Source organism: Drosophila subpulchrella, chromosome 2L (assembly GCF_014743375.2).
Source record: "Drosophila subpulchrella strain 33 F10 #4 breed RU33 chromosome 2L, RU_Dsub_v1.1 Primary Assembly, whole genome shotgun sequence".
Lineage (NCBI taxonomy): Eukaryota > Metazoa > Arthropoda > Insecta > Diptera > Drosophilidae > Drosophila > Drosophila subpulchrella.
The window spans coordinates 25,421,498-25,445,794 of record NC_050610.1 but is presented as its reverse complement, the minus strand read 5'-3'; the positions used below and the strand labels follow the sequence as shown (position 1 = coordinate 25,445,794).

Here is a 24,297-nt window from a genome sequence, read left to right as displayed (position 1 = left end):
GTTCCATTACGACCATTGTTTAATCACCAAGTTAATAATCTTTTAAAAACTTTTTGTAAATTATAATTTTATTGAAAAAGTAAAGGGCACAAATTATCAAAAAACTGTTAGTACCTGGGACTAAAAGAGAGATTAACGAAGTCGAAGAGATAGTCTGAAAATGCGAGAAAATTCGAAATGCAAGGGAGCCGATTGAAAATGAGATGAAAGGAGGATCAATTGGGGCCTCCAGGGGCGGCAGAGGGAGTGGGATTGGGAGGAGTCCCGGCCTTTGGTGAGGCCGCCTTCGGGGAGCCACCTGCCTTTGGAGAGGGCGTGGCCTTGGGGGAGTTCGCCGCTGGCTTCTGCTGCCCTCCAGTTGGGCCCGTTTGCTTGGGAGGAGAGGCTTTGCCCGCTGGTTTTCCCTGCTGTTGAGCTGGCTGATTGGGAGCTGCTTTTGGAGATGCAGGTGCTGCCTTTCCTGCAGGCTGAGCTGGCTTTGGAGCAACTGCTGGCTTGGCGTTGGTATTGGGATTCGGCTGCTTCTGTTGGGGCTTGTTTCCCCCTGGTCCTCCTTGTGGCTGCTTCTGCGCCTGCTGCGGCTTGTTGGCAGGTTGCTGCTGCTTTGGCTTCGGTCCTCCTGCCTCCTGCTTCTTGACATTCTGCGCCTGGGGTGCCGCAGCCTGTTTTTGTGGCGGAGTAACTGCAGCAGGCGACGGCGGAGTCACTGTGGCGGGAGATGGCGGAGTCACGGCCGCTGCGGATGGTGGTACGGATGTGGGAGTCGAGGGCGGAGTGGAGGGTGCCAGGGGGGATGGCGCCTCTGCAGGAGTGGCCGAAGCCACTGGAGCTGGGGGCGTCACTGGCTTGGCGGGTGGTGGTGCCTCCTTCTTGGTAGAACCTGCACTCTGATCTTGATGCTTTGGCGGTGCCTGAGCAATCTGTGCATTGGAAACTTCTGGAGCGGGCGTCTTGATAGCTTCTGGAGCTGGAGTTTTTGCCACTTCAGCCGGTGGAGTAACCTGCTTGGCTGGTGGAGGAGTCTTTTGCTTAGGTTTCTCCGTTACAACGGGTTTATCCTGGTTATTCTTGGGAGGAGATGGTTGTTTGGGAGCACTCTTTGGTGGTGAGTCCTGTTTGGGGGCACTCTTTGGAGGAGAATCCTGCTTAGGAGCACTCTTAGGAGGTGACTCCCGTTTAGGAGCACTCTTTGGTGGTGAATCCTGTTTAGGAGCACTCTTCGGTGGCTCAGCAGTGGCAACAGGTGCAGCTGGAGGAATCGTTGGCTCCAACTTAGCTGGAGGAGGCGACTCCTTCTTTTGCTCTTCAATTTTGGGAGTGGTTGCCACTTCGCCGACTGGTTTCTCTGGAGGAGTTGCCTGCTTGGGTGGCTCTGAGGCCACGATCTGGGCGAGAGTCTGGACACCAGGGGGCGTGGCCGCCTTTCCAGAGGTCTCCTTCTGTGGTTCGGGTTTTGGCTCCGTTGGTTTGACATCAATCCTTTGCTCTGCCGGCTTTGGTTGCTCCACCTTTTGTTCAGTGGGTTGTGGCTGGGTATTCTGATCCACTTGTTGTCCAGTTCGTTCTGGCTGTTCCACCTTTGGTGCAGTGGCTTTGGGCTGCTCAACCTGCTTAGGTTTCTCCACCGGTTTCTCAGTCTGTTTAGGTGGCTCCACTTTTTGCTCAGCGGGTTTGTTTTCCATGGGCTTGGGATGCTCCACCTTTTGTTCCACCGATTTGGTTTCAATCTTCTGGTCAGAGGATTTGGGTTGCTCCTTCTTTTGTTCTGCCGCTGGCTTGGGAAGATCCTGCTTTGGAGCATCCTGCTTTGGAGCTTCCTGCTTTGGAGCTTCCTGCTTTGGAGCTTCCTGCTTTGGAGCTTCCTTCTTGGGAGGATCCTTGTTTGGAGTTTCCTGTTTTGGAGTTTCCGCAGCTTGTGTCTTTTCCTTGTTGGCCTGAGGAGCTGGTTGACCCTTGGCCTGATCCTTGTTCTTATTTTGTTTCTCCTTGTTGCCCTGCTGGTCGTTCTTCTTGGCTTCTTTGGCCTGACCCTTCTTGATGTCCTGTTTCTCCTTGGGCTTCTCGTTGGGTTTGGTCTCCGGCGTCTTCTGTGGCTGCTTTTGATCCTTCTTGGGCTGCTGCTGCTGCTGAGGCTTGTCCTTTGGTTTGTTCTCCACCGAATCCTTTGGCGCCTGTTCCGGCTGCTTGGTGGTGGCCTCCACCTTGGCCACCTCATCGAAGTCGCCCACGAGCTGGGGCACGTCATCGTCCTCCTCGGCGGGAAGAGGTCCCTCGCCGGGTGCACCGCCCTTCTGACTGTTCATGGCGTTGGCATACATCCGCAGCTGGACGACCGTCTCCTGGCCCAGCTGGGGCAGGATGTCCGGCAGCATTTCCACCACCTTCCGGGTCTCCCCGTGACCCGTGACGGCGAAGGTGTTGGCCGACAGGGAGGCCTGCGCCTTGGGGTTGTTGAAGTGAATCACCGTGAGGTCATCCTTGATGATGTTGACCTCCTCGATGCCCGGGATCGTGCTCACCGACAGCTTCTTGAGGGAGCTCTGCAGCTTCTTGTCGTCGGTGGCCGCCGTCTGGTGCATGACCTTCTTCTTCCGCCGGGGAGTGCCCTTCCCCCCGATCCGAACCTGGGCCTGCAGGCGCTTCAGCTTCTCCACATTCATCTCGCAATCGGTATCTGGATGGATGGTTACTTGGTTAGTCTTCAATTATATTACATAAAACGGCGAGCAACCGCACTTGTTGGCCAGCTATAGAGACACGATGTGCAACTCCACGGGCGAAATCACGAATGCAGTGGACAGGCCCACGATCCGCCAGTAGAATCCAACGAATCCACCGAATCCAACGCAGCAGCAGCGCTGCTTTTATTAATATCGCGCGGCCTGCCTTTTTTTTGGTTTTGCGAATTTTTGCGAGTTTTCGCAGGCAAATCGGGGAGAAAACAAGAAAAATGTCGCCCCAGTGCTTAAAAATAGCTCCGCATTTCCCACACCAGCCGATGGCCGATGCTCTTGGTCTGCTGAAGCGAACAGTTTAGTTTGTGCGGATTCTCGGCATGAGGCGATGCCCAAGCGGCTGTTGAACCGCAGACGCCTCTCGGGATGGGATGCGAATGGGTCTGCTGATGGGGCACAGCCATGGGATGGGTTGGGATGCAGTGGGATGGGATGGGTCCCGAAAATAGACCGCGAACTTTTCTCACTGTCAGTTTCGCTCGCGGAATCACCAGCATTGTGGGTTGCTCTTGATAAGAGAGAATTATAATAGGGGATATGCATTATGTACTAAGAGTGTCTTTCCTAAACTGCAATTGATAATATTAACCTATCTAGACACTAATGCATATCCAATTTCGAAGTAATATGTATTATGACAGATGCATAAAATTAGGGTTTAAAATTAAAGCTGTTATTTTATGTTCACTTAGATTTTTTCAAATTTAGATATGCCAAAAAGATAACGATTAACAAGCTCCTTCTATTATCATTTTTGGGTTGTTGAAGAAGACAGAGCGGCGATTTATAACTTCTTATGGGCACTCCATATTGGTTCCAAAATGATCCAGCAGTCATTTTCTAAAATTTTTACGAAAAGAGTATTAGTTCATTAAAATGTTAAATGTAAAGATACATTAAAATAATTTCAAAATGTAACGCTTGCATGTACTCAGTTTCATACGTTTTAGCACTGTTATAATAATAAAAATAAATCCAAACAAGTTCATGAAAAGAAATTCTGCATTGCTTCATTTCTTGAAGATAAAGATATTCAAATATTTTGCGGTTAAGCCAAGGCCGATAGCTGTCTATCGGCAAGCAGTGCGATTATAGGCAAGCAGTGAGTTTAGCGGTGATAACTCTTGTTTTAGCTAGAAACTAGCTATTAAATTACGAATTTTTTAGAGTTAGGTAAATTCAAATAACAATTAAATGTTAGGAAAATAAAAATATTTATATTCAATGATATTACTAGACGAAAACGAACCGACCAGCAACAAAAAAATAAAATATTGCCATAATTCGCTACCCCTGAAATCTTTCGCAGCACCTGTAGATCAGCAGGCGTGCGTTTGAATTGTTTTGATTTGATTTGGTTCCGATGTTGCTCCGGAGATGTGTCCTGTTTCCGTTTCCCGCCGTGCGACTTGTGCGTCGGAGTTTGCACCGCCAGCATGACCACATCGTGCTCCACCCGGAGGTGCGGCAGGCGCTGCAGCTCCAGAAGCCGGTGGTGGCCCTGGAGTCCACCATTATCACGCACGGGATGCCAATGCCGGAGAACGTCCTGACGGCGCTGGCGGTGGAGGAGCAAGTGCGGCATAATGGAGCCATTCCGGCCACCATTGGCATTCTGGACGGACGGATCAAGGTGGGGCTGACGCGCGAGGAACTCACCACGCTGGCCAAGAAGCCCCGGGAGCAGGTGATCAAGTGCTCCCGCAGGGATCTGCCCTTTGTGGTGTCCAGAAGACAGAGTGGTGGGACCACTGTGGCCGCCACAATGATCATTGCCCACCGAGTGGGCATCCGGGTGTTCGCCACTGGTGGAATCGGCGGAGTCCATCGCGATGGCCACGAGACCCTGGATGTTTCCGCCGATCTCACCGAGCTGGGACGCACTCCGGTGGCCGTGGTCTGCAGCGGCGTCAAATCCATCCTGGACATTCCCCGCACACTCGAGTACCTGGAGACGCAGGGCGTGTGTGTGGCCAGTTTCGACAGTCCTGGTGGCATCTTTCCAGATTTCTACACAAGGGACAGCGGCTGCACGGTGCCCTACAACCTCACCGATGCCCAAGAGGCGGCGGAACTGTTGCGATCCTGGCGGGAACTAAAAATGGAGTCGGGCCTGCTGATCGGTGTCCCTATCCCAGAGGAGTTTGCTGCAGACAAATCTAAAATTGAGGAGGCCATCCAGGAAGCAACTGCCCAAGCCAAAGCCCAGGGAATCTCTGGCAAGGAGGTGACACCATTTCTGCTCGCCGCCATAGCCAAGATCACGGAAGGAAGGAGTCTCAAGTCCAACATAGCCCTTATCAAAAACAATGCCAAAGTGGCTGCCCAAATTGCCGCTTCCCTTTGTGAAGTTTCTACAAAAATGGATAATCCAAGCCAGAAATCCATCGACAGGAAACCTCTGGTTGTGGGAGCCTCCATTTTGGATCTCTCTTTTACGGTAGACGACCACAACCGCGACATGAAACTGGATGGAGCCACTTACTCAGCCGTGGCTAAGCAGGCAGCTGGAGGAGTTGGTCGGAACATCGCGGAGGGCATTTATAAACTCTACGGAGATGTAAACCTGATATCCGCCGTGGGCAACGATCAGATGGGACAAACACTCCTCCAGATGATGCCAAGGGCACTGCAGCGGGGCCTGATTCTGGCAGACAGCCATAACACCTCCTTGTGCTCTCTAATCTTCGATAAATTCGGGGATTGCAAGCTGATACTGGGCAACATGGAAATCCACCAGAGCATTACACCCGAAACCCTTCAGGCGCACCATCAACTCTTCCGGGAAGCTCCTCTCATCATCATGGACAGCAATATTTCCGAGCAGGCGATGGCCAGCATCCTGCAGCAGGCGCAAAAGTATAAGATTCCCGTCTTTTTCGAGCCCACGGATATGTTCATAGCCGGGAAACCTTTTAAACTGCTGCCGGAGCTGACCAAAAACATACGCCTGATCAAACCGAATCTGCAGGAGCTGAAGACCATTACGGAGGCCATTACTGGCGAGCCGGTTAAATGGAATCCAGATACCAAGCTGCCTCAGGCGGAACTCCTGCATCAGGCCAAATCCATGATCAAAAAAATCGACTGCCACTTCAACTGCATCATTGCCACGCTGAGCGACCACGGGGTGCTCCTAAGCTATCGACGGGATGCGGACAACGATGCCAGGCTGCTCTTGGACGTAAGCAAATCCTCACAACCGCACTGTACTCGCTTCTATGCCGCTCCAATGGTCCACAACATTGTCAATGTCTCGGGAGCGGGCGATAGTTTCTGTGCGGGATTCATCACTGCCCTGCTGCGAAGCTGCACCCTGGACGAGTGCGTAGCCGGGGGATTTGTGGCCGCTGAAAAGGCCCTGCAATCCGAGTCGGCTGTGCCCACGACCTACTACTCAAATCAGGAATCCTTCGAAAGTCGCTACAAGCAAACTGCCAAGCTCATCCAACAGCAAAGCATTTAGATGGTACTTTGGAGACCAAAAAGAACGATGGCATTTACTCAGGACCTTAGCTTTATTCCTAAGTTTTTTCTTAAAGTGTACAAGATAAAGATTTGTCTAGTAAGCCCATCTGAAAGATGCAATTAAACCAATTAATGTTGTTAAACGAGGAACTCTTTTTGAAGAACTTACAGCTTTATGACTTTGTCCTTGCCGCCAGAGGCAACTCGAGAGCCATCCGGCGCCCAGTCCACACCAAATACCTCATCTGCATGCCCAGGAAGCTCTTGTGCCAGCTTCTTGGTCTGTACACTCCAAACTAATTGAGGAAAATATAGGTTAACCCAATGCAGAAAAATAAGATGCTGTGCTTACCCTTCAGTGTTGAATCCTTGCTACCGGATACAATCAAGCGGGAGTCCGCCGACCAGGCCAGCGTGTAAACCGCCTGCACATGACCACGGAAGGTGGCCATGTACTGACCATCGCTGGCGCGCCACAGACGCACCGACTTGTCGAAGGAAGCTGAAGCAATTAATTTTACATCCGGCGAATATTTCACATCGTTGACCACGTTCTGGTGGCCAGTCATGCGCTCCACGCACTTGTTCTGGTTGTTGCGCCACAGATAGAGGGTGTTGTCGTCGGAACAGGAAACCAGGGACTCCACCTCATCCGGGCAGACGGCCTGGTAGCGCTTTAGAGCGGACTCCTGCAACTCCTCAGCTGTAAAATAACTAGTTTTAGTATCGCCACAGGATGTTAATGCACAGATTAAATTCTTACTGCTCAGGTTGAGTTGACTCTTGGAGCGATCCTTGACCGGATGGAATGGACCTGTGCGCAGCACGTAGTCCGTGCTCAGCGCAATATTGTTCACCCAGTGAGCGTGGCCAGAGAACGTCCGGCACAAGATGCCATCGGCTGACCGCCACATCTTCACTGTGCGATCCTTGGAGGAGGTGTATATAAGTCCCGATCCTCCCCACCGCACGGCTGTCACTGCATTCGTGTGTCCGCCAATGTTCATCAGGCACTGGCCCAGTTTCACGTCCCAGATCCGGCAATCACCGTCACCACTGGCGGAGGCAAGTTTCCTGCACTCCGGATCGCGATGATACGGCTCCCAGGCGAGGCAGTTGATGTGTTTCCTGTGCCCGCTCAGGGGACGGCCCTTCTGCTGGCCCGTCTCCGGATCCCAGATGATTATGGAGCCAGCTTTGCAGCCGCTGGCCAAACGTTTGCCATCCGGAGCCCATGCTACGCACAGAACCCACTGCTTGTGGCCTGTGCAGGTGAAGTGAGGCGTCTCTGTGTTGAGATCCCACAGGCGCACTGTGGTGTCGCCACTTCCACTGGCCAGATGAGCACCGTCCGGGCTGAAGTTCAGCGAGACCACGGCCTCCGCGTGTCCCGGCATGGAGCTCGTGCATCTGGTCACCGGACGCACTTTGAAAACCGCCTGCGGCTGGTACACAATGTCGATCACGTTCTCCGTGTCGACCGACGCCAGGTCCAGGGTGTCCTCCAGGCTCTTCTTGATCTCATCATCGCCCACGAAGAACAGATACGGAGTGGCCTCCTCGTTCTTCAGCAGAGCGTTGCAAATCAGACCCAGTTGCTGGGTGGTAATCCCAGCCGGCAGGTCGATGGGCGGCCCTGCCTCCTCCCCCGTGTCTGAAATGAGGCGCGCCTGTATCGTGTGCGGCGTGGCCTGGGGCTCTGAGTCCGTCTCCACCTGCATTTTCTGTTTTTTGGCCAACATTTCCGCGGCAGCCTCGAGAGAAGTGGTCAAAACAAAAATAAACACGTGCCGCGACTTTCCGTTAGTGGTGAGCGAGTCACAAGCTATCGATTAATTTGCCGTGTATATCGTAACACGATTTTTGTATTAAACAAATTTTAATATACGCTAAAATAAATGACTTAATTACGAAATATGATTTTCAGGAATAGCAATAGCCGCGTTCAGCAGAACAACATGATACCTTATCACTGATGGAATTCTTACGTTAGTTCTGCTGAACGCTAATGATAATAACATTATCTTATAATTATGCAAAAACTCTTGAATCATGATCTGTAAAAAGGAGCGTACAATTAGTTCGCTACCTGTTCGATTAGAATTAACATTATCATAATTAAAAAACCATCAAGTACGTTGAATTCCTCACAATTGTTCATGCCTTTTTGAGTTCATCGTACCCACCATTGCTAAGCGCAATGCTACAGTTGCAGTGCCAACCGATATCGTTTTTACAAGCGCAATTTTAATTAAAAAACATTTGCTTATTAAGTAAATATCAAAAACCTTTCACTAGGACCAATTTAAAAAGACATTTAAATTGTATAGTGTAGTTTTTTAGGTAAAGTGTTTTACATTTTTAAAGTCGTTATGTATCATAAGCGTTCAGCAAAACAAACTTGATCACTGATTACTGATACATTAGCATTCAGTGATCATGATGTTCTGCCGAACACAGCCAATTATTCAATGATTTATATTTTTTAAATCAAAAATAATGCAAGTCGAAATCACGCGGAATATAAAAAACTGAATTCGCAAGATGTCGTGTCCTGCTTTTCGCGCAGTGTAGATGCCGGCTAGTCAACGAACATCCCAGGGAGGGGAACAACCAACAATGTTGTCTACGCAGCAGACACAACAAAAAACAAAACGGAAATTCAAACTCGGACAACGGCAATTTCACGACGGATTTTTCTTGAACATCTGGACTGGACAACACAGCTCTTATCGTGGTCCTGGAGTCCCTCCCAACCATGAGTGTATCCCTCAACATTCTCTTCGACACATCTCCCAAATTTTGTTCTGTGGATCGTGCTACTTCGCCTAACTCATCTCACCCCCCAACACGAATTTCTACTCACACGACTTCATTTCGTTTTCACATTATAATTCACGATTTTTTCTTAAATTTTAACATTTAATAATCCTACCTACGGTACCGAACTTTTACAGGGAACACATATATATATATATATAAATAAATAAATACAATAAACAATATATATTGGATTGATGTAAGTAAATAGGTTAAATAAAAAAATAATTGGAATGGATATAAGTAGGAATAACTTAATTTGGGCGGGTTACATAATGAATAACATCAGTCTCAATTTTTTTGTATTAATTTTCGGCTTGTTGAATTTGTTTGCCGCTTGTAGTTTTCGGGAACCTTTTGCTAATTCTGTGTGGCAAATATAAGGGGCGAATAAAAACCTGGGGCCACCCGGGGATGAGTGGCCAATTTTCTTGTTGAAAATTTTGGTCTCCTCCTGGTGGCTGGTCTTCGTCTCTCCTTACGTAAGTCTCTTTCCCGATCCAGGCTTTTCCCTCTCGGAATATTCTATAAATATTTATATTTAAGCTCCACTCACATGAACAAGGATTTTTTTTATCACTCACTGGGTAGGAACTTGACTTCTAATATTAAATATTTTTTTCAACAGAACCGCCTTGCTTGTTTCACTTTTTCAAGCCTCTCTTCGCCCAAAAACCACTCAAACTTTTCAAATTTAAACCTTGGTTCATTTGGGAGTTATCCGGTTTAAGGAACCAGTTCCATGACTTGTCCAAGCTGCACGACTCCTGAACTCACGAGTCGTCGATAGTGTTGTATCGATTTTTCGCCTATCGTTATCAGTCTTAATGTAAACAGCTTTGCTAAATTTACAACTTGTGCATATTTCTTTATCGTTAAGCACATATTTATTTATTTATTTTCGCAATGACACCTTTCTACTACGCCCCCTTCGGGGTGCATGGCTAATATTCCGATACATTTAATGTCAGAAAATAAATTGGAGAAGACAGATAGTTATAAAATAATTGTTACGACTTTTAAGATTTTTTTTTTAATCTGGTGGACTTGACAAGCAATTCAGCTATTTTTTTTCGCCATATTAGTTAGCTATTTCGATAATAGCTACTCAAGCCTCCACTGTCGATCTATCGGTTAAAACCCATCTCTGAAATCCAAAGATTTTTCATGTACGCGTCTTGATAAAATTTTACAAAAATGGAAAATATTCCGCGAACACATGAAGGTAAGTGAAAAAAACCTATGCAGTAGCAAACCACAGTCATAGGTTATACCGGAGAACTACACTTTCCACCGGGAGTATTTGCAGTCCCGGATTCAGATCAACCGGTTTAGTTTCACCTGGCTGGTGGTCTCTCATGAAAATCAATTATTTTCATTCATTTGCTTATTTTTCCAGACATCGAGGCACAGATCAGCGTGATCCAGGAGAAGAAGACGGAGCTGGCCAAGACCACGGCCGCGGCGGCCGGCGTGGGATTGCTGGACAGCGGGGGCTTCTTCGACAGCGACCTGTACGACGATGATGCGGCCAAGGGGAAGGGGCGGTACGAGGGGTACAACACCTCCATTGCGGCCAACGATGCCGAGGAGGTGGACGAGGACGAAGACGACGGCTTCCCGGTGCCCCAGAAGCGCACCACCTACACGGCGCCCACTTCCGTGCTGAAGGACGTGACCCAGGGCAAGGAGGATGTGGATCCCATGGCAGATCGCAGGCGTCCCACGATTGCGGATCGCGAGGATGAGTACCGGCAGAAGCGGCGTCGCATCATCATCTCCCCGGAGCGAGCGGATCCCTTCGCCGAGGGCGGAAAGACCCCGGATGTGGGTTCCCGCACCTACACGGACATCATGCGGGAGCAGATGCTGAAGGGCGAGGAGACAGAGCTGCGGCGTAGAATCCAGGAGAAGACCAAGGAGGGCACTCTGGTAAAGACTGCCTCCTCCTCGTCGTCGTCGGCTTCGAATGGAGAATTGGCTGCACCCAAGGACGGCGGCAGGAAGCGAGGCAGATGGGACCAGACTGTCAGCGACAGCTTTATCCCGGCAAAGGCGGCCACGCCAAGCAGCGCCGCTACGCCCACTTGGGAAGATGTGAGTATTGGAGGCAAGAATATGTCTTCCCTGTAAGGTTACCCATCTAATTTTATAAGTTTGGAAAAGATACTGACCATTAACATTTTTTTTTACTCCACAGAAAACTCCCGGTGACCATCGATGGGATGAGACTCCTGGACACAAGGGGAGTGAGACTCCAGGAGCCACTCCGGGACTAGGCACCCGCATATGGGACGCTACACCGGCTCACGCTATGACCCCGGGCCACGAGACACCTGGACACGAGAAGTCTGCTAGGAGGAATCGCTGGGATGAAACCCCGAAGACTGAGCGTGAGACTCCCGGACACAGCGGATGGGCCGAGACCCCCAAGCCAGATCGCACAGGAAGCGGAGCCGGCGTGGAAAGCATATCCATCGAGTCCACTCCTGGCGCCTCCAAACGTCGCTCTCGTTGGGATGAAACTCCATCGAATGCCACGCCCGCCATTACTCCCACAAATGCAAATGCCATGACCCCGAACATGACTCCAAGCATGACGCCACATGCAACTCCAGGACATGCTACGCCCATGCTGACGCCAGGAGGCAGCACCCCCATTGGAGTCAAGGCTATGGCCATGGCCACTCCCTCGGCGGGAGCTCTGGCCGCCATGACGCCCGAGCAGCTGCAGGCATATCGCTGGGAAAAGGAGATCGACGAGAGAAACAGGCCTTACACAGACGACGAATTGGACCAAATCTTCCCGCCAGGTTACAAAATTCTACCGCCGCCAGCTGGATACGTTCCACTCCGCACTCCCGGCAGGAAGCTGATGGCCACACCCACGCCAATCGCTGGCACTCCAGCTGGCTTCTTCATTCAAGTGGAGGATAAGAATGCCAAGTTCATGGACAACCAACCAAAGGGACAGAATCTCCCGTTCATGAAACCTGAGGATGCGCAGTATTTCGACAAACTCCTGGTAGACGTCAATGAAGATGCTTTGTCCCCGGAGGAACTCAAGGAGCGCAAGATTATGAAGCTGCTGCTGACCATCAAGAATGGCTCGCCACCCATGAGGAAGTCGGCCTTAAGGCAGATTACGGATAAAGCCAGAGAATTCGGAGCAGGTCCCTTGTTCAATCAGATCCTCCCGCTGCTTATGTCGCCCACTTTGGAGGATCAGGAGCGCCATTTGCTGGTGAAGGTTATCGATCGTGTTCTGTACAAACTGGACGATTTGGTGCGACCCTATGTGCACAAGATTTTGGTGGTCATAGAACCTCTGTTGATCGATGAAGATCACTATGCTCGCATAGAAGGCAGGGAAATCATTTCCAATCTGGCCAAGGCTGCTGGGTTGGCCACCATGATCTCAACCATGAGACCGGATATTGACAACATCGATGAGTATGTGAGAAACACCACAGCGCGAGCCTTTGCCGTGGTGGCCTCAGCATTGGGCATTCCCTCGCTATTGCCCTTCTTAAAAGCCGTGTGCAAGTCGAAGAAATCCTGGCAGGCGCGTCACACTGGTATCAAGATTGTCCAGCAGATAGCCATTCTCATGGGATGCGCTATATTGCCACATCTTAAAGCATTGGTGGAGATTATCGAGCACGGATTGGTGGATGAGCAGCAGAAGGTGCGCACAATTACAGCCTTGGCCATTGCTGCTCTGGCGGAGGCAGCCACTCCGTACGGCATTGAGTCCTTCGATTCCGTGCTGAAGCCCCTGTGGAAGGGTATTCGTACCCATCGAGGCAAAGGTCTGGCCGCCTTCTTGAAGGCCATTGGTTATCTGATTCCCCTGATGGACGCCGAGTACGCTAACTACTATACCCGTGAAGTGATGTTGATCCTCATCCGTGAGTTCCAGTCTCCGGATGAGGAAATGAAGAAGATCGTCCTGAAGGTGGTGAAACAATGTTGTGCCACCGATGGTGTGGAGCCGCAGTACATCAAAGAGGAGATCCTGCCGCACTTCTTCAAATTCTTTTGGAACCACCGCATGGCGCTGGACAGACGAAACTACCGCCAGCTGGTAGACACCACCGTGGAGATTGCCAACAAGGTGGGCGCCTCTGAGATCATCAATCGTGTGGTGGATGACCTGAAGGACGAGAATGAACAGTACAGGAAAATGGTGATGGAAACGGTGGAGAAGATCATGGGCAATCTGGGAGCAGCGGACATTGATTCACGCCTGGAGGAGCAGCTTATTGATGGCATTCTGTACGCCTTTCAAGAGCAGACCACCGAGGACGTGGTGATGTTGAATGGCTTTGGTACCATTGTCAATCAGCTGGGCAAGCGAGTGAAGCCCTATTTGCCACAGATTTGCGGTACGATTCTTTGGCGATTGAACAACAAATCCGCGAAAGTGCGTCAGCAAGCGGCGGATCTGATCTCCAGAATAGCGGTAGTGATGAAAACCTGCCAGGAGGAGAAGCTAATGGGACATTTGGGTGTTGTGCTGTACGAATACCTTGGTGAGGAGTACCCTGAAGTATTGGGCAGTATCCTGGGCGCCCTGAAGGCCATTGTAAATGTGATCGGCATGACAAAGATGACGCCTCCCATCAAGGACTTACTTCCCCGTCTCACACCTATCCTAAAGAATCGTCACGAGAAGGTGCAGGAGAACTGCATTGACTTGGTGGGACGAATTGCAGATCGAGGCCCAGAATATGTGTCTGCTCGCGAGTGGATGCGCATCTGCTTTGAGCTTCTGGAGTTGCTAAAGGCCCACAAGAAGGCAATTAGGAGAGCTACGGTTAACACCTTTGGTTACATCGCCAAGGCAATTGGACCCCACGACGTGCTGGCTACTCTGCTGAATAATCTAAAAGTCCAGGAGCGTCAGAACCGCGTGTGCACCACTGTGGCCATTGCCATTGTGGCCGAATCCTGTCGACCCTTCACTGTGCTCCCTGCTTTGATGAACGAATACCGAGTACCCGAGTTAAACGTTCAAAACGGTGTTCTGAAGTCCCTTTCCTTCCTCTTCGAATACATCGGGGAAATGGGCAAGGATTACATATATGCTGTCTGCCCACTCCTTGAAGATGCCCTAATGGACCGAGATCTGGTCCACAGACAAACCGCCTGCTCCGCCATCAAGCACATGTCCTTGGGCGTCTATGGCTTTGGCTGCGAGGATGCTTTGACGCATCTCCTCAATTACGTGTGGCCCAATATCTTTGAGACCTCCCCCCATCTTGTGCAGGCCTTTATGGACTCCGTCGATGGTTTAAGGGTGTCTCTGGGACCCATTAAGATCCTGCAATACACGCTACAAGGACTTTTCCATCCCGCTCGCAAAGTGAGGGACGTCTACTGGAAGATCTACAACTCGCTGTACATCGGAGGTCAGGACGCACTGATTGCCGGCTATCCGCGGATCACCAACGACCCGAAGAACCAGTACGAGCGGTACGAACTGGACTACACGCTCTAAGTTTTAATAGCTAATCGGCTAGCAGTAGGATTCTCTAAGATACAAATATATAAATCCAAACTATACCAAATAAGTTTTTCTTTTGAATGAGTCTTTCTAAGGTTGTTTCAGATTTATTTTCTGCCGCATGTAATCTGAACCTGAATCATTACAAGAAATATTTCCTGCTATATTTTTAATCGCAAGCGATTTATCTTTAAAAAGATTAGATAGTTGTTTATTTACTGTTCGTATTTAAGCATGTGCTTAAGAAGATAAAGCAGACGAATCATCTATACAACCATTTCTTACATCGATGGGGTAACCTACGGACTTAGTCATTTCTTTTAAAAGAGGCGCTAACTAGTTGCGTAGTAACATTCCATTCATAAGTTCGATATGAAGTTCCTTATTTATAATATAAACAATTTGTAAAAAACCGGGTTTTATTCTACGTTTAGAGTAGCTCCCCAATCCTCAACAGGTGGGCATCTACTGTGGACTAATCTTTTGGCTTAGGCGATAATACAAAAGTTTCTCATTGCAATGAGATTGGAACATGTTCATCTACTACGTCTTTGAGTGGTCTTGGTCCCTTTGATCATCATCGGTGGAGTATTGATTGGACGACTTCTATCAGGCTCTGCAGGCCGAACATGTAGTTCTCGTCTGGCAGGGCCTGTTCCGCAGGATAAACGTGGGCAAAGTCGATCATTCTGACTCGCACCCAGGTGGCGGGGTCATCTTCATTGAGGCGGTGGCCATTGAGCAGGGACTGGCTCGTCGGTGGGTTCCCCAATCTCGAGTAGTCGTAGCAGATGAGCAAAGAGCTGGCATAGAAATGCAGCAGGCGTTGCCGGTGGAACCAGGCGAGGATCTCCTGCAGCTGGCGGAGCACTTCGTTCAGTAGCACCTCGGTGCCCGCTCTCCTGCTCTTGGAATCACTTGTGCTGGCATTGAAGAACAAGGCCATGGTCTGCTTGAACCCCTCTACGTTCAGGCTCTTCCCGTAGTCCTTGCCGTGTCGCAGGATTGTGGTCTCCTTGGGATGCTCCTCGTTGGGCAGATACACCTGGAACCCCGGCAGGCAGAGGCCCAGCTTCTGCTTGCACAGCACGTACTTGGCCTCCTCCAGCTTCCGCTTGTTGGGCGAGGACGCTGGGTCCCAGGTTCGTTTACCCATCTTCACGTCCATGACGCACGGCTGGCGCATCCCACGCGTAAGGTCTTCCAGGCGGAGGAACGAGCGCTCGCGCCGATTCACAACCAGTTTCAGGGGGCCGTAAAACCGGGGGACGTGACCGCGGAGCAGGGCAAGGTCATTATCACCTGAAGCAGCTGCCGCGGCGAGTGACTCATAGAAGCGCAGCTCCCGTTCGCCACACTCCGGCTTCCCGAGGGGCTTCAGGACGCACCCAGCCTTCGCATCCTGCAGGAGTCCCACTGCCTCCGCGTTGCTCTCCTCGAATGTGTGGCCGGCGACCTGCGTCCTCAGCTGCCGGAATCCCTCGGGCAGCTCCTGCTCACTCTTGGCCATGGCGGCGGAGAAGTCGGTGTTCGGTAGTCGTCTCGTCCTGGAGTCCTGGAGCAGCACCACTGAATGTTGTTGTTGCTGCTTTATGGGGCACTTTTTTCGCATTGGCTTCCGCCGGTGGTGCAGTCCGCCTTCATCAGTCCAACTTCTCGAAATTCGAAATTCGGCTCAAATCATCAAAACATTCTCGGAGGACGTAAGAAAACGTAAGTGTCGGCCGAACGTAAGTGTCAGTGAAAAAGGGAGACAGCCTCAGCGTAAGTGCCAGTAAAAAAGCGAGATGCAAGATGCTTCCCAAAACGTAAGCCAACGTAAGTGTCAGTGAAAAAGGGAGACAGCCTCAGCGTAAGTGCCAGTAAAAAAGCGAGATGCAAGATGAGAATGGAAGATGAGAAAAAGTTGATGGATATTGTTGCTGAGAAAAAGTTGATGGATATTGGGATATTGTTGCTGGAAATAACATCGGCGATGTATCGATACATCGATGTTTTCCAAAAATACGCGGCCAACAGAATGCAAACAACAGCCCGCAAATCTCACGCAGAAAATGATTCGCGCACTTAGTAGCGGGGGAGAAATATCGATGGGAACATGGCGACTATCGACATCGGTGCGGTGTACATAAATAAACAACGCTTTTATAATTAAAGTTACAAACTGTATTAACATATATATTTAGATATTCACTACCGTGGATTTTAACCAGGGAACTTCTTAAACCGTAAGTATATATTTTCAATAATTTTTTTTTAATAAGCTGTCTTTTAATATGATTTCCCAGAAGACGATTTCTTGTATTTTAATTTAATTTGTTTTTTATTTGTTTCAACTTGAGCCTTTAAATTAATTTATTTCTTAAAACATCGTTGAACGTGTTCGCTGATCTTCAAATCTGGCAATGCCTTTGGCGGGAACACATTCTGAACATTTTGATAGCTCTTAAATTTGTTAGCCGTTTTAAAGGTAAAGTGCATTTTTCATACCTAATATTAAGTTAAAGGCACTGAAAGTGTTTTGAGGTGGATGTTTTAATAAGATTATTGTATTTTATTACCTTATTTAAATTTGTAGCAAGCTAAAATACACCAAGCGCCACAGGTGGCAGCACTACCTGAAGTTCAGTGTTGCAAAGTGGCTGTTAGTAGTGTTGCAAAACGCACGCTCCTCTAATTTGTTGTTCTTTTTTGGGAGTGGTGTTTTTTTGGGTTTTGTTTGTTAATTAAACGCGTTTATTTACCTTACATTACCGTAAGCTTATCTACTATCAACTAATAAGGTATAATATGAAATCCTGGGAGATAGCTTTGGTGGCAGTCGCCGCCATTTACTTGTGTTCGCAAGGTGAGTTTTGGAGCCCCGGAGCGCGACTTTGGGCCACACCTATAAATGTTATGAAAAATGTAATCAATTCTCTAATTCCAGTAAACTTTGTGGCCGGACTGGAGTGCTATGTGTGCTCCAACCAGACGGGCAACACGGAAAAGTGCCTGAACACCATCAAGACTTGCGAGCCCTTCGAAAACGTCTGCGGCACGGAGATCCGCTGGGGATCCCAGCCGTACTTCTCGGAGGGAGCCCTGAAGCAGTACTACGTGTCCAAGAGGTGCATGACCAAGGAGCAGTGCCAGTCCAAGCGGAAACGCTACATGCAGCTGTACTGCACCCACATCTGGTACGAGGACTGGGCGTGCAACGAGTGCTGCCAGGGAGATCGGTGCAACTACTTTGTGATTGTGGGTAGAAACTATGACCTATGGGGATCCCCATCTAATCTCATCTTGTTACAGAGTGGCGCTCCTTCGCGGCAGGCCTTGGGAGTCGGCCTGACCCTGTCCATTACACTATTAGGCCTGGGATCTTGGCTCATTCCACGCTCTTAGCCTCGCAAGCTATGACATCACACGCACATTCCGATTTTTGTATTAACTTGACAACCGTCCATAAGCTAAGTAGTTTCCACCGTCCATTTATTAAGTAATTCGTCCAAGTGCCTTGACTCAACGTGGAGAATTGGAAAACAATTCCCAAAGCCTTGGGAAGTTGACTTCACTCTCGAATATTTTACACTTTTTAAAAAATATGTTTTAACTTGTTTGCCCGTTTTGTTGTTTTGTTCGAATCTCATTTTTTTGAGACATATCTTTTACATTGTTTCAAATAAGTTATCAAAGAGACAGCTCAAAATCTACTTTAAGAATCGAAAATATGCATATTTAAGTTAAAACCTGATCCAAATCGAATATCACCCTGCAATAAAGCAACTTTGACGTCTTTTTGGCGCTTTAATATATAGATATTCCACATTCACATATTGACAGTTCTCCACATCCTTTCAATCACTTGGCGCAGAAGCAGCCGGCGGTTACGGTGACGGTTTTGAACTGCCACGGTTGATCCTTGTTCATCCAGGAGTATGCTGGATCTGTCTGCCCTGTGCCCTGTGTGAGAACCTTCACCTTGTACTCCAGAGGCCGGCAGTTGGATCCGTGAGTGCACTTGGCCAGATTCCGTCCGGAGCCCGATTCACAAACGGCATTCATCAGGTAGCGCGGATAGTGCATGCTGCCCAGGTCCACCAGCTCGTTCTAGAGGATTAAGAAAAGCTGTGAACATCCATCGGTGCTTATGGAATCCCAACAAACCGTAACTTTGCAATCGCAGCCTGCGGAGTGGACATCGTTGCGTTTGGTGGTCAGCAGGTCCTCATAGAAATCGTTGTAGTACATGGGCGGCAGCTGGTGGGGCATCGCCATCGCCATCTCCGTGGGATGTGGAGTACTCGGGCCGAATTCGAAAAGGGCACTTAGCATCTTTGATGGACTGCGATCGGATTGCTGCTCCTCCCCATGCTGTTCCGGACATTGGGGCTCGCAACTCCTGAGACCCAGCATCTCCTCGAAGCCTCCATCACTGGAGTACAGACTGGCGTCCCCTGTATTTGTCAGGTTAAGCAGCACCAGCGCCGTTATGGAAATGGGCAACTTGGGGAGGAAAAGAGTTATTTGTTCTCCGGTTAAGTTTAAGATGTATCTGCAGTATCCTTGTTTTACTATCCATATATCCAGCTGGAACTTACCCACGGCATTTTGCTCGATCTGTGCCTGTCCAGCGTTGAACTCCTTTTGCGGCCCTGGCCAAGGAGTCCTCGAACTTTTATACCCATCCTGGACAAAAGCCGCCTCTCGGATTACCTTTTGTGACAGAGATGAGAGCAACAGCATCCATTACGGTTCGTCACCTGGACAGGATGGAACAATGGACTCAACGGTTGACACCACAACAATGGCAAACCACGCCAAGCTCAAGTGGCTGATGGGGTTGAGTCCCTTGGCTATTTATACTTTTTTGCTGCTTTCAATAGGGAAATGGCTTTAAGGCCTCAAGTGCCGGCAGAGGTGGAGAACTTTTGGGGGCGGGAGTGGCCAAAGGAAGCCCACTGACCCAGACATGTGTACACTGTACACAGGCAATGGGCAATCTGATCCCCTTCCCACACCATCGATGACGTTGACCAGGGTGGGTTTTTGGAATTTTGGGTTCCGAAACAGCTCCGAAAACTTTTGCTGCAGCATACTTTTCAGGGAGAGGATGGATTTCCGATTGGATTTTCATTGTCCGGAATTTCCCTCCGTAGAGGAAGCCACTTTATTTTCGGATTTCCGATTGCTGGGGTTTCAAGCGATTGGCATTAGCTAATATTTTAAAAATTCCTTTAACTAATATTCTTACTTATAAAATGATAAGATAAGTCTAAGGGTATAAAATAATAGTTAAAATCGTATCTAAAGTACCTAAACTACATCCTCCGAACCACCATGAACTGCGCTCCTGCCACCATAAACTATGAGCTCACTTTGTCTCCCATTTTGGCCAGCTTGGGTCAGGTGCAGCGCCTCTGGCATAACAAGCCCGGCTAGAACGACTGCCCAAGAGACTAGACCGGGTCAGACCTTTATACATTTATAGACCGTTGCTGGTAGGGAGCCCACGAGTACAGTGGACTCTGGGCGACTTCTACGGCTTCCGTCGACGGGCAGCACGCACTGTCACTGTCCGCTGTGGAAATCCAAATCCTCCTCAGTCGAATTCGCGTCGTCGAGGCAAGAACATTGCCGTGCCACATAGTTTGACATGCACAGCCGGACAATTTGACATCGCAATCTAAAATCGAGTGTGAGAAGTCGGGAATCGGAAACGGAAACGGAATCGGAGGAGATGCAGCTTCCTTTGGTGGCGGATTTGTGCTGAGCTGTGCAGCTGCCTTCCTGGAGAGACCTCATCCGTTTTTTGTCGTCGTCGTTGTTGTTGTACAGTTTTTCCGCCGTGGAATTTGTCCAAGCGGAAAAGCGAAAAGAAGCAGCACCGCGAAGCCCTCGAAGTGTCGACGAAAATCGTTAAAAAATAGAAAAACACTCGGCGACTATGTCACGACGCGCTTGAAGACCCCCATCCGCTTCGAGGGAGATATTGAGATTGAGCGAGATCCAAGCCTCAGCGGGCACTACATCGCCACCCACTCTATCCATCCAAACCTTTACACTTCATACTCAGGATTCGCATGGACAAAGGCACAATGAAGCGCAAGCAGAGGAGATACAGGTATGGATCGGGATATCACTCAGATATGGTGAGGTGTAAAAAACAAAGGATCGGAAATATGACAAAGGAATAATATTCACATTTTTAAAGGGTAGTGTCCAAATTGATTTGTTAAATTTAAATATTTATCCCAAAGGAAAGGAATACATATTTCGGTGATAGGTATAAAATATATTATATATGGATATAATATATTATTGTCATGACCTTAATATTCAACTTATATGTACATTACCTATAAATAATATTATTATAATGTTATTGCTACTTCCAAACGTTTTATAAAAATGCCATTGAAGCTAAAGCATCTAAAAAATAAAATTATATTCATTTCTTTCATATTTTTTAAAGATGTATGATGATATTTACTTGCCAAAAACAGTCGAATCTTCTGAGACACATTTTTTTAAAGAAAATGTCCTAACTAATTTAAACGAAAATTGATTGATCCACCTTGCCACATATTATATATATAACTTACTTTGATGTAACCAGATTGTTTTTTATTGAGCACATCTTTACATCATTTATAATATATTTTAATTAGCAAATATTATAAATTTGAGCATATCATCACTATTTAAAGACAAGTTATTAGATCGATTAATTGATATGAAATATTTTTAAACTTTTTGCCGCAGAACCACATTTAACACCCTGCAGCTGCAGGAGCTGGAGAGGGCTTTCCAGCGGACCCACTATCCGGACGTATTTTTTCGGGAGGAGCTGGCCGTGCGGATCGACTTGACGGAGGCACGGGTGCAGGTGTGGTTCCAGAACCGGCGGGCCAAGTGGCGCAAGCAGGAGAAGATCGGTGGTCTGGGCGGCGAGTACAAGGAGGGAGCGCTGGATCTCGATGTGGCCTACGACGATAGTGCTGTGCTCGGCCAACTGGACAGTGCGTTGGGTAGGAAGCACAAAGGACTTCAAGTTTTACCTACAGAACAAGTATATATTTCCATTTATTCTAGGTGGCGGCGGAACTCTACTGCCGGACACCCCTCCGCAATCCTCGAACTCCCTGGATAACGAACTAAAGGCTTCCTATGGCACAGGGGCCATGTCGCCCTCCAGGCTATCACCGAATATATTCCTCAATCTCAACATTGACCACCTGGGACTGGAAAGAGGTGGCAGTGGTCTCTCGATGGAGTGGTCCACCTATCCTCCGCCTCAAACGCAAGCGCAGACACAACCGCAGATGGACCCAGAGAATCACCTCCAGCAGCAGCACCCGCCACAACAGCTTCAAATCCATCCGAACCACCATGAGAACTCGAATCCTCACCACCACCAGCAGCAGCAGCATAATGGCCAGCATCATCAGGGTCTCGAGTTCGCCGCCTCCATGAACTTGGACATGGCCGATGGTTCCTCCGCCTACGACGAGATGAAGTTCCTCAGCGTGGACGTGGACCAGTTTACGATCGACAGCTTCAAGGCGGACTGCATTCTAAGCATGGAGCAGTCCCAGATGCAGCCATATGTGGGTCACTCCCAGCTGGTCGGGTCCGCTAATGAACTGTGTCTCGAGGGGATCGGCATGTCCGCGTTTGGAATGGAAGAGGGCGAGCCCAAGACGCCCCCCTCACTTTTGGTGCTGGACAAGACGCTGCCCTCTTTGAGCATTGGAGTCGAGGGAATCGCTGATCTTGTGGAGCAACTGCATCATCAGCAGCATGAGGGTGGGCCAGTGGGCGGCGGTGTCATCACTAGCGACGTTTTGTGAATCCAACTTAGGTGAATTCTTTGCTTAGTTAAACGTAAACTTAATCCAATTGTAGCTTTAATTTAAATTGCTCCATCTTGTGGTGGAAATGTTGGTGGATATAGGGGGAAATGGAGTGTGAAGCCTGTTCTAGTTCTGTTCTTGTTTTCTAGTCAATGTTAATGCCCAAGTTCAAGACCATACAAGGTCGCCACACTTGAATTCAAATACTTTAAAAAATTTTAATATTAAAGCTTAGATTTTCTAACAGATTACTTTAGTCCTTGAAATTTCTCTAGATTAGTGTAATCTTAAAAATTCCAGCCATGAAAACGTTGTTTATCATAAGAGAATCTGTAAATTAATGACTAAATATTTATAATATTTGAAGACAAACATTTTTTGATTGAGAACATTTGGCGCAGTGTTAAGTTCGAAAAGTGAGTAGAGAGGAAACATTCAAATCGAGACGAAATGGGTCCTTAACTACGAGTACGGCTACCATTTTTGGCCAGGTTCTGTTTTGGCTTTTATGGATTCCGCATGTGTGTGCCCAACAATGGGTCCCCCTACGCTCCTGCCACGCCCCTACCCTCCTGCACACGCCTTATTTGTGGCTCGGATTAGAGGCAAACTAATTGTGCGATTTGAATGGATTTCGGGTTTCAGTTCTGTTTGTTCGGCAATAACATTTGCTTTGCTTTTTAACAATTGCTGAAGAGCCCCAGCCCCTGAACCTCGGACCATCCCACTGGCTGGCTGTAATTTCCATTTACTGTTATTAACGTGGACCCCTGCGGAACCTGATCCTAAGCAGTCTTAACGAAGGACTCCTACACTCCATTTAAAAGCCGCCTCGGCTTAAGGAAAAGCTCGCAGCAGATGAGGGCTTAGTGTGGGCGGACAACAGAGGAGTGGCGAAGTTGGATTTAAATTAAGAGATACCAGATATATACAACATAGATTTTTCGAGACATGTGCAATGAAAAGTGGGTTTATATAACGATTCTTTTATATAATAAAAGTTAACAAATTTGGGTACAGGGTGGAATCATTTATTTTTTGTATTTTTATTTTTTTTTAATAATAACGAAAGTGTTTTAAGTTGAAGATTAAAACTATTTTTTATTATCATTATAGGCAATTTAAATAATAATGCCTTAAGAACTGAAGAAACCATTTTAAAACTTTAAATATTAAAATACACTTTTGTGTAATATTGAGAGTTTTAAGTTGCTTGCACATAGCTTTAAATTTTTAATTGGAGTTTAGAATACCATTTTTTTGAGACCTTTATATACTTCTGATATCATTTATTTCAGAACACCCTCCTTATGGCTTGAAACAGGTTTTTCCTAAATATTTAAAATTCTTATAAATATATAATGAACAGAACTGATCACGTGAGGGTGCTTGGCTTGATTAAGACTCTTCCGGTTGGACCAGCAAAGCTTGCCGGACTTAAGACAAAGCTTTCAAGGGAATGGAGCGGCAAAAGGCCCGACAGAGGTAAAGATTCGGTGCTGGGGGCACCCGGCTCAGCTGGCTTAACACCTTGGCAAGCTCCTTGTGGATTTTGCGAGGCCAAGGGCCACCTAGAGCCACCCCATCCCACCCCATCCCCTTTCGGCTGCCATTTTGCAGCTGACAATGACGGGGACAATAAGCTAATTGAGGCTGAGGTGGATGTCGCAGCGGCGGACAGGCCACAGACCCAAAAACCCAACGGCACACGCTCGGATGGCCAAAAAAGTTCATTATCCCCGGTCGAGGGTTGGCATGGCGGATGGCGGATGGCCCTTGGATGCCGATGAGGATGAGGATGAGGACGCGACCGGTTGCCATTGGATAATCTTCTGTTATGAGGCCGCGCAACGATGCGCTGTGAGATTCGGTTGGCTTTTTTGAAAGTGATTGAAGATGTGGGGGAATAACTGACGAAAAGAATTTG

At 48.3% G+C, this 24,297-nt stretch overlaps 8 protein-coding genes across 14 annotated transcripts; 4 read left to right on the top strand and 4 right to left on the bottom strand.

Moving 5' to 3' along the window:
• Positions 1-50: 50 nt before the first annotated feature.
• On the bottom strand, positions 51-3,010 carry LOC119546180 (pollen-specific leucine-rich repeat extensin-like protein 1). The gene is made up of 2 exons (XM_037852304.1): positions 2,737-3,010; positions 51-2,674 (listed from the first exon to the last, which is right to left on the bottom strand). The coding sequence occupies exon 2, from the start codon at positions 2,658-2,660 to the stop codon at positions 216-218; it is 2,445 nt and encodes an 814-aa protein (XP_037708232.1). The 5' UTR covers positions 2,661-2,674; positions 2,737-3,010; the 3' UTR covers positions 51-215.
• A 1,039-nt stretch (positions 3,011-4,049) lies between these two features.
• On the top strand, positions 4,050-6,347 carry LOC119547368 (pseudouridine-metabolizing bifunctional protein C1861.05). The gene has a single exon (XM_037854189.1). It carries the CDS (start codon positions 4,099-4,101, stop codon positions 6,199-6,201), a length of 2,103 nt encoding a protein of 700 aa, XP_037710117.1. The 5' UTR covers positions 4,050-4,098; the 3' UTR covers positions 6,202-6,347.
• LOC119547370 (protein Notchless) lies at positions 6,235-8,006 on the bottom strand. Its single transcript, XM_037854190.1, has 4 exons — positions 6,967-8,006; positions 6,556-6,906; positions 6,373-6,499; positions 6,235-6,310 (listed from the first exon to the last, which is right to left on the bottom strand). Exons 1-4 carry the CDS (start codon positions 7,943-7,945, stop codon positions 6,298-6,300), a joined length of 1,470 nt encoding a protein of 489 aa, XP_037710118.1. The 5' UTR covers positions 7,946-8,006; the 3' UTR covers positions 6,235-6,297.
• Positions 8,007-10,106: 2,100 nt separating this feature from the next.
• On the top strand, positions 10,107-14,596 carry LOC119546435 (splicing factor 3B subunit 1). Its single transcript, XM_037852704.1, has 3 exons — positions 10,107-10,248; positions 10,423-11,120; positions 11,224-14,596. The coding sequence occupies exons 1-3, from the start codon at positions 10,221-10,223 to the stop codon at positions 14,524-14,526; spliced, it is 4,029 nt and encodes a 1,342-aa protein (XP_037708632.1). The 5' UTR covers positions 10,107-10,220; the 3' UTR covers positions 14,527-14,596.
• A 309-nt stretch (positions 14,597-14,905) lies between these two features.
• On the bottom strand, positions 14,906-16,246 carry LOC119546436 (inositol polyphosphate multikinase). The gene has a single exon (XM_037852705.1). The coding sequence runs from the start codon at positions 16,142-16,144 to the stop codon at positions 15,110-15,112; it is 1,035 nt and encodes a 344-aa protein (XP_037708633.1). The 5' UTR covers positions 16,145-16,246; the 3' UTR covers positions 14,906-15,109.
• A 938-nt stretch (positions 16,247-17,184) lies between these two features.
• Positions 17,185-18,329, top strand: LOC119546650. Its single transcript, XM_037853104.1, has 3 exons — positions 17,185-17,380; positions 17,462-17,772; positions 17,827-18,329. Exons 1-3 carry the CDS (start codon positions 17,323-17,325, stop codon positions 17,917-17,919), a joined length of 462 nt encoding a protein of 153 aa, XP_037709032.1. The 5' UTR covers positions 17,185-17,322; the 3' UTR covers positions 17,920-18,329.
• On the bottom strand, positions 18,314-19,948 carry LOC119546649. 7 transcript variants are annotated; one of them, XM_037853096.1, is made up of 4 exons: positions 19,831-19,948; positions 19,116-19,731; positions 18,682-19,020; positions 18,314-18,624 (listed from the first exon to the last, which is right to left on the bottom strand). In XM_037853096.1, exons 2-4 carry the CDS (start codon positions 19,200-19,202, stop codon positions 18,376-18,378), a joined length of 675 nt encoding a protein of 224 aa, XP_037709024.1. In that variant the 5' UTR covers positions 19,203-19,731; positions 19,831-19,948; the 3' UTR covers positions 18,314-18,375. The 7 variants fall into 7 exon arrangements, with proteins under 7 accessions (XP_037709024.1, XP_037709031.1, XP_037709027.1 ...); XM_037853103.1 differs by having other exon boundaries at positions 18,688-19,020; XM_037853099.1 differs by having other exon boundaries at positions 19,116-19,705; positions 19,831-19,935.
• Positions 19,949-20,134: 186 nt separating this feature from the next.
• On the top strand, positions 20,135-22,722 carry LOC119546723 (homeobox protein OTX1 B). Its single transcript, XM_037853213.1, has 3 exons — positions 20,135-20,638; positions 21,280-21,545; positions 21,610-22,722. The coding sequence occupies exons 1-3, from the start codon at positions 20,598-20,600 to the stop codon at positions 22,365-22,367; spliced, it is 1,065 nt and encodes a 354-aa protein (XP_037709141.1). The 5' UTR covers positions 20,135-20,597; the 3' UTR covers positions 22,368-22,722.
• Positions 22,723-24,297: the final 1,575 nt, after the last annotated feature.